Source organism: Petaurus breviceps, unplaced genomic scaffold (assembly GCF_028583685.1).
Source record: "Petaurus breviceps papuanus isolate PSGF00001 unplaced genomic scaffold, PetGlider_PUasm1.0 90625, whole genome shotgun sequence".
Classification (NCBI taxonomy): Eukaryota; Metazoa; Chordata; class Mammalia; order Diprotodontia; family Petauridae; genus Petaurus; species Petaurus breviceps.
Window position 1 is genome coordinate 5021424 of NW_027187289.1, and position 9340 is coordinate 5030763.

The window sequence follows — 9340 nt, forward strand, 5'->3', positions numbered from 1 at the left end:
AGGTATCATTTGACTGTATCTTGATGCCACCATCATAAACAGAAATTATTGCATTTTGTGGAAAGAGGGTGATTACTTTTAGAGTTATTGAGGTATGACTATTTGCTCTTAGGCTAAGTCTATGAGCCCTGTTTTTTTTTTTGTGTGTGTGTGTGTCCTAAAGGTCAGTGTGCTATTGGTGAGACAGCAGTGTTCTCAGAGACTACTATTGTCCCTGCACTTAATATTCTCAGGTATGTGGACTCTTTTTAGTTAGTATTTTCACCATAGCTATGTATCAAATAGAGGATGGGTCTACAAATTATACCACAGAGAGATGAGTTAAAGGAACTAAGTATGATTGGCTTAGAGAAGAAGACTTAAAGGGACATGAGAGATATTTTCAAGTATCTGAAAGGCTGTGATGACTTTTGTGAGGCAATGATTTCACTGGAAGTCTGCCTTTCATTGGCATCATCATTTCTTCTTATGACCTCTGCTACTGTTTCTGTTCCTTGCTACTCTTTTAACTTTATTGCTCACATTTTTCTTTCATGTCAGTTTTTTTTCCTCCTTTATCCATCTCTTCCCTACTTTTTGACTTTGATGTCTAAAGTGCTTCCCTCTGAGAATCACTGGTGGTTAATGAGAGCAAACTTTTCTTTTTGTCGGCAGATTGACCAACATATTGCATTCCTTTTCACTGTTATAACTTTGGGCTCTTAGCTTTTCTTTGTTTATATTAATTCTAGGAATTTTTAATTTTATTTTTTTCTGGATGTTGTGCTGTTACAGAAAATTGAGCATAGTGGGCATCTGGAGATATGTTTTTATACTCTATTACTCTCATTAAGTTTGAATTTAATTTTAAAGCAAAAATGTTGAAGACTTTCCATATCATATATTTGATATGTTTGTGTATCTATTTCTTTAACTATAGACTAGGACAAGTAGGTGATGTGATGGATAGGAAATTGGGCTTAGAATCAGGAGAACTGAGTTCAAATGTGGCCTCAGACAAGTAGCTGTCTGACCCTGAGAAAAATCACTTAGTGCTGTTTGCCTCAGTTTCCCCATCTGTAAAATGTGCTGGAGAAAGAAATGGCAACCTGCTCCAGTATCTTTGCCCACAAAACCCCAAATAGGGTCATGGAGTCAGGCAAGACTGAACAACAACAATAATATTTATCTATTTCTTTAACTATAGACCAGTTTAGTCAAGTTTAACATATAAAAGAGGGTAACTGATCTGTCTCAGTGAAGCATGGAATAATCTATTTCATTACTTTCCCACTACTATTTGCTTTATAGTAGAGTAATACCACAAAACACTATTGTAGTTTTTATCCCTCAAATGCAAAACTGGGTGGTAGATCTAATAATAAACTATCACTATTATTATGAAAACAAAAATGGGGATAACTACTCTATCTGTGACAATGATTTTTTTTATGTAGTGCAATACAGGCATACAAAATTCATATTTGGGGGTTCTGGTTTTGCGCTGTGTTTGATGTATGAAAGTAGATATATACTATGCTAGATTACTCACAGAATCTTTCCTTTGGGATTTCAACTGAACTGATTTTTTTTTCAGCAGAAACCAGCTGAAAGGATTTTGCAGATGCCACAGTTTGTTCAAATGATGACTTTTTTTCTCCAGTAGTGTGGCATGACTCTCAGATCTAATACTGTATACTCTTTGACCCAGGCATTTTCTTTACACAAAAATGGTGGGGGTTTTAGAGCTGAATTTGCAATAACAACCTACTTTCATGATGTATGTGCTTCAGGAGTTAGGTTACCTTGAAAAGCACACTTTCAGGATAAAAAGGGCAAAGTAAATCACATATTGGGGAAAAAAAAACCCACGAAAACTTTCAGTTTTAACCACATTAAAATGATATTTGTATTCATCTCCTTTACATTAAAATTGGAAAAGTTAATGAGGAGAAATCTTTAATTATAAAGGATTCTTTATAAAGTATAAGCACCACCCTTTATCATATTTTCATTGGTAGTAACCTTTCTATTTGAAAGGACTACTGTGGCATAACAAAATGAAATAATTAAGTAAAAAATGCAATGCATTTCTAAATTAGAAAAACAAGAAACTAGAAAATAAAAAGTCAGGTTGGACATTAATATTTACCTAATATGTATGTTCCAGTAGGAAATGTGCAGAGGATCAAATAATATAATGTGGATTCACTCATCTGGTAATATTTAGAAATCCTTGTTGATTTTGCTCTTATGTTAGTGTAGAGGAAAAGCAAATATTTCCCTCTTTCCTTGTTGTATTCAGGAAAAAAGGCTGCTGTAAGTCTAACACTAAATAAATATTTACACAATACTTTTCATCTTTCTTTCTGTCTTTTCTTTTCTTTTTACTGAGGGGGCATCCCCTGAAATACCAGAGAGCTATTCAAAAGAACACATTCAGTTTTCATCGAAAGGATATTTAAGAAAGAAGATATAGCTTTTTCTAATGAATGAAACACTGTTTTATTGTAATCCATAGAGTCTTTGTCTAACCAAAAATACAATCCAAATAATTTTTTTTTGATCCAACAACTCTCACATAATTGATATGGAATCACATATAAAAGCTGATCTTGTTTGGCTAGCCAACTGAAGGAAAATTGTAGAAATTATTCTATTTAAGGGTGACATTCATCTGACAGAGTTTTTCACCAACCCCTTAATAAATCTGATAACTTATTAAATTAATTGTCAACTGCCATGGGATGAAGTTTAAATGTCGTCCAAATTCCTTCACAATTCCAACGTTTGGTAATGATGAACATTTTTGAAAGTAAGGTCAAAATGCCTGATAATAATTCACATCAAACCTTCTGTATTCAGATGAACTATGATTCATTTATACTTAAAGTCAAAGGAATTGTGATTGCAAAATGAAGGATAAAATAGAAGGAATCTTGTTCCATTTTAGAGTCTATTGATTTCTTGCATTGAAAATTATGCTCCTATTTTCAACTTTAAAATATCCTGAAAAAGTTTAGGACTTAGTATTCTGTAAACATTTTGTGAAGAAATACAGTTTGTTCTCGAATAGTAATGAGTATGAAAAATCCCAGCTAAATACAGCATAAATAGCTGAGATCTTCAAATGTACCACTCCAGTTTTAGACTGAAAAAAACATAGTATTATTAACTTAATGCTCCTTTGAGCTCCAGTTATGCACTTTCAGATAGTCTGATATGCAATACTAATAAATAAAACAACAATTGAATGAGTTTACTGGGCATGGGCTAGGTGTGCTGTGGGGGGACCATTCCCATTGTTCTTCCAATTGAAAGGAATATTCCTCCCAGTATGTGCCAGCACACACAGACCATGTTCTATGACAGACCATGTATGACCTTTGCTGAATTCTATCTCACTGTACTTATTACTTGCTCCCCTACTTACTATAGTCAGGATTCTACTGTATGGGTAGATTTTATTCTGTATTCCTAAGGATTATTTATAACCCAGTATCTAGCATTTATCTTTTTTCCACATGTACTTCTATTGCAAATGTTATATTGCTCAGATCCTGCAGGATAGTCTTTTCACAATAAAATTACTCACCAGACACGGGGTACCCAAAATCCAGGCTTTTTTTCTCCGGGTCTTAGTTTTAAATTTAAGTTTTTGGAAACACTTACATTAATTCTGAATATGCCATGGCAATCTTCCTAAAGGGGAATCAAAGAGAAATTCTAGTAAATAGATGGATTCCCCAAAATGAAGGATGCAAATCACGAGATTATTTCAGGGTCAGTTTTTAAAAAAAATATATTTATTTACTTTTAGTTTACAACACTCAATCCCTTGAGTTTCAAATTTTCTCCCCCTCCCTTTCCTCTCTTCTTCTAGCCCCCCATGGTGGCATGCAATCAAATATAGAATCTACAAATACCTTTACATTAAATACTATTCAACTTGTAAAGAAGGATTATGAACAATGGAGTGAATAATGAGAAAGAAGAAATAAAACAAAAAAATGAGAGCAAGTAGTTTGCTTCAGTCTGCATTCAGACTATGTAGTTCCTTCTCTGGGTGTGAATATCCCTTTCCATCATGAGTCTTTTGGCATTGTCTTATAACCTTGCATTGCTGAGAGGATCCCAGTTTGTCAAAGTTAGTCATCACACATTCATGTGTCTATAATTGTGTACAAAGTTCTCCTGGTTCTGTTCTCCTCACTCAGCATCACTTTATATAAGTTTCTCCAGGTTATTATGAAGTCTTTCTACTCCTCATTTCTTTTAGCACAATAGTATTCCATTACGTTCATATACCACAACTTGTTCAGCCATTCCCCAATTAATGGGCATCCCCTTGGTTTCCAATTCTTTGCCACCACAAGAAGAGCTGCTATAAATATTTTTATACATATGGGTCCTTTTCTCACTTCTATGATCTCTTTGGGATACAGCCCTAGAAGTGGTATTGCTGGGTCAAAGGGTGTGCACTTATTTATAGCCTCAAGGGCAGTTTTAAAAGAGGTATTTTAAAAGATAAGAAACATTTAAAATGGGAAAACTTATCGGGGACGCAAATCTATAGAGAATATTTCTTAAACCTCCAAACACAATTCTTTGTCATAATTTTCTTTCATTGTACCTTCTTAATTTATAAGGATTGTTCTGGTATCACATTTTAGTTATAGTGGAAGTTTACTTAAGTAAATAAACAACAGAGCAATCTCTCAAAACCAGGAAAGAAATAAATTAGTTTGCACATCAACACTTTCCTAATATATATACTTATTTTCCAATAATAAATGGAGAATAAGAATGGATAACAGAGGAGTGGAAGGAAGTTCATGGCTAATATGCTTAGTCTGCGGTCCTGTCTGTGGAGACATGATATGATAGGCATGCTCTGTATACTATGTAATCTAACTTACACATAATCAAGAAATATTCTCCTTGAATATTTCTGGGAAGGACTGAAGATTGCTCAAGCAACAGAAAAAATACAACATTAATTCTCATTAGGTTCAACCTGAGCTAGGTAATCTGTTGTTTTTATCATATTTAAAGGATATTTTGAATGCCTCCTTAAACCTACTAACCCCCTTTTATTTATTTATTTTTTGGAGAGGGGAAGGTAGGGCAATTAGTGTTGTGACTTGCCCAAGGTCAATGGCTAGTTTTGTGTGTGTGTGAGTGTGTGTGTGTGTGTGTGTGTGTGTGTGTGTGTTCAGTGTTTGAGGCCAGATTTGAACTCAGGTCCTCCTGACTTCAGGGCCAGTGCTCTATTTACTACACCACCTAGCCGCCCACTAACCCCCCTTTTTAGAAAAGACTGAATATCATTCTCTACTGCTTCTAGACATCTGACATATCCAAACGTCTGCCTTTAGTGTCTTTCTTTTTTCCACTTGGGAATGTTTAAGTTTGTTTATTGTTCTTTTTTAAATTTAATTTTTATTTTTTTTAAATTTATGGAATAATACAAATATTTCCATAGCATAGTATAGTAAAAAAGGTGATTGCACCCCAAACTGCATATCTATTATGTACAACTTGCTACTACTTTTAAATGTATAACAAAGTTTTCATGTATATTTCTTTTTTTTTCTTTTCCCTCACCTTATTGGTGAGGGACATAAACATGTGTGTGTGTGTGTGTGTAATTCTACACATACTTCTGTTTATCAGATCTTCCTCTGGATGCAGATAGTTGTTATGGGAATGGGAATCTGAAGATCTTCCCTACCCGTAGGCCCTTAGGTGATAGGCTTAGGTGAGTCTGAGAACCTTCCCTGATTTGAAAATATGCTCTGCCACCTAATAGGCTGAATGTGGTCACCTGAAGCCTGTGGTAGGAGGGTTGTTCTTCAGGAACACCCACACCCTGTTACTTTGTGATTGGGTAGTGGGTCATGAGGGTTGTGATGGTCTCTGATCCAGAAGAAGGCTATATATACCCAGATGTGAGGTTTTGCGGTGGGGCTCACTTTGGGAAGAGTTGTGTGATTTAGCCAGATGAGATTCTGGGCAGCCGTTGAACCCTCTTGCCCCCCGCCCACCCTTTGAAAACCCAGATGTTGGTGTTTCCCTCTCTGGTAACTGACTAGGTATGGATGTAATGGTCAGACAGTGGGAAGCCCTGTCTGCTGATCTTTTTCTCTGCCTGCTTGTAACTTCTGTTTGTACTTTCTGAAGTTCAGGGTGCTGACTTTTCCCCCTGAACTAGGTAAAATGTATATGTTTGATTAAAGTAAGTGTGTTAACCCTTTTTGAGTTGCTTTCCTTTAGAAAAGCAGATCTAAGAACCTGTGTTGGCAGCCACCCTGGGGATGCTAGGGTGTTTGCTGCTACAATAGCTTCTTTCTTTATTTCTTTTGTGGTTAATTTGGGCATTCACAATAGTCAAAATGACTTATTTGCTCAAAGTCTTTATTAAAACAATATTGCTGTCATTGTATTCTGCTCTTTATTATTTCATGCAAGCCTTTCCATGCTTTTCTAAGACCATTGAGCTCATCAGTTCTTGTAGCACAGTAGTATTCCATCATTCCATCACAATCATATACCACAACTTGTTCAGCCACTCCCCAATTAATGGGTATCCCTGCAATTTCCAGTTCTTTGCCACCACAAAGAGAACTACTGTAAATAATTTAGATTATATAGATTATTTTCTTTTTTCCCTAATAATCTTTGGAAAACAGACCTAGTAGTGATATTGCTGGGTCAAAGTTTCTCTAAAATTTGCACTTAATATGAGGATAGGGCTGTCTGCAGGAAGAATGTAAAAATGGAGACCTTGAGATACTTAAGAAATAAATGCAAATATAGGAATACACCACATTAGGTTACCCTGGCCAACATCATTTTGTAGTAAGATATATTATAACTAAGTTCTCCTTGAATATGTGAAACCTCACTTATCACACTGTGGCTATGGAACAAACTCTTGTCATAACATTGTTTTGCCTAATGCCAATGTTATCATGCAACCAACAAATGACATTAGATGGAAGTTTGCCTCTCTAAGTAATGGGGGAGGGGAGGAGACTTCTAGATAGTGTGAAAACAATTATTAAGTGCCTACTATGTATGCTAAATATTGGTGATGCAAAGAAAGGCAAAATACCACCCCTACTCTCAAGGAGCTCACAGTGTCATGGGGAGATGCCATGCAAACAACTATATACAAACAGGATATTTACATGGTAAGCTGGAAATAATTGAGAGAGGGAAGGCACTGGCATTAAAAGGTATCAGGAAAGGATTTTTGTAGAATTTGGGATTTTAGCTGGTTCTTGAGGCCAGGGAAGCCAGGAGGTGGAGAGGAGGAGGAAGAGATTGCAGGCATGGAGGACATCCATTGAAAATGCCTATAGTTGGATGGAGTCAAGATGGCAGAGTAGAAACAGGACTTCCACACGGCTCCTGCTTCCACCTCCTCCAATTCATGTAAAAAACAACTCTAAACAAACTTTGGAGCTACAGAATCCACAAAATGACAGAGAGAAGCTAACTTCCCACTGAAAACAGTCTGGCAAGCCGTCAGAAAGGGGCTAGTGCAGCATTCTGGGAGCCAAGGCCAGCCCTGCATGAGCCAGAGGTTTTAACCTCAGGGTGGCCACAATCATCCTCTGGCTGGAGGGACTTCAGATCACCAGCAGCTGTGGAAATTTCCAGAGTTATCAACCCATAGATGCTAAGGATGAAGTGAGATGTTAGTGCAGTGTGGACTCTGGGAACTGGGAGTTTTAAAGTGCTATCTGGCCTTTGCTCCCTGGAGGGAGAAGCAACTGAGGTGAGGCGGCTGAGTAGCCACTGTCACATGGCTGCTTCGGAGCTCCTGGCCTGCCGAGTGTAGGGGGACCAAGCGACCAGTCTGAGGGGTAATAACTTTTGCTTTAACCTGCTTGGATCTGGATTGTGGTCTAGGGTGGAGGTCCTGTTTGACCAGTTTAAAATTGACCAGAATATTATAGTTTTCCAGAGCATGTGGAGGTTTCAGAGGGCACCCAACTAATAGCTCTGGCAGCTGCAATAAAAACCCAGCGATTTGGGACAAAGCTCCCCTCTCTGGCAGCATAGTTCTACTGTGGCAAAAAGCTCAAAAGACAAGTAATTGAGTGGCAACATGAGCAAGCAAAGGAAGCAAAGCAAGCAGAGCAATCCAACATTAGACTCCTATTTGGGGGACAAAAAGGATCAACACATGGAACGGGAGGAAGACAATGAAGTCAGAACTCCTGCACCAAAAGCTTCCAAGAAAAATATGTGCTGGTTACAGGCCACAGAGGAGCTTAAGAAGGATTTTGAAAACCAAATAAGAGAAGTGGGGGTAAAATTGGGGAGAGAAATGAGAATGATGCAAGAAAATCATGAAAAGAGAGTCAACAACCTGACTGAAGAAAACAACACCTTAAAAAATAGACTGACTCAAATGGCAAAAGAGGCTCAAGAAGCCAATGAGGAGAAGAATGCCTTAAAAAGCAGAATTTGCCAGTTGGAAAAAGAATCTCAAAAGCTCACTGAAGAGAATCATTCCTTCAGAATCAGACTGGAGCAAATGGAAGCTAATGACTTTATGAGAAATCAAGATACTATTAAATAGATCCAAACAAAAGAAAAAAATAGAAGGCAATGTGAAATATCTCATTGGAAAAACCACTGACCTGGAAAATAGATCCAGGAGAGATAATTTAAAAATTATTGGACTGCCTGAAAGCCACGATCGAAAAAAAATCGTCCTTCAAGAAATTCTCAAGGAAAAATTGTCCTGATGTTTTAGAACCAGAAGGCAAAATAGAGGTTGAAAGAATCCACCAATCACCTCCTGAAAAAAGATCCCAAAAAGAAAACTCCTAGGACTATTATAGCCAGGTTCCAGAATTCCCAGATCATGGAGAAAATATTACAAGCAGCCAGGAAGAAACAATTTGAATATAGTGGAAACACAATCTGGATAACACAGGATCTGGCAGCTTCTACACTGAGGGATCGCAGGACTTGGAATATGATATTCAGCTGGGATTAAAACCAAGATTCACCTACCCAGCAAAACTGAGTATCATGTTTCAGGGGGAAAATATGGTCATTCAGTGGAATAGAGGACTTTCAAGCATTCTTGATGAAAAAACCAGAGTTGAATAGAAAATCTGAAATTCAGATACAAGAAGCAAGAGAAGCATGAGAAGGTAAACCTGGAAAAGAAATCACAAGGAACTTATCAAAGATGAATTATTTACATGCTTACATGGAAAAATGATAATTGTAACTTATTAAACTTCCTCAGTATGAGAATAGTTGAAGGGAATAGAAATGTGTGTGTGTATATATATATATATATATATATATATATATATATATATATATATAT

At 36.8% G+C, this 9340-nt stretch overlaps 1 protein-coding gene across 1 annotated transcript in view; it reads right to left on the reverse strand.

Annotated features, from left to right (window-relative positions):
• The window catches only part of NALCN (sodium leak channel, non-selective), a 558956-nt gene that overhangs the window by 43642 nt on the left and 505974 nt on the right, over positions 1-9340 (reverse strand). Inside the window, exon 28 of the mRNA XM_069064204.1 lies at positions 3575-3681. Coding sequence (XP_068920305.1) covers positions 3575-3681 — 107 coding nt within the window. The remainder of the gene's footprint in view (positions 1-3574; positions 3682-9340) is intronic.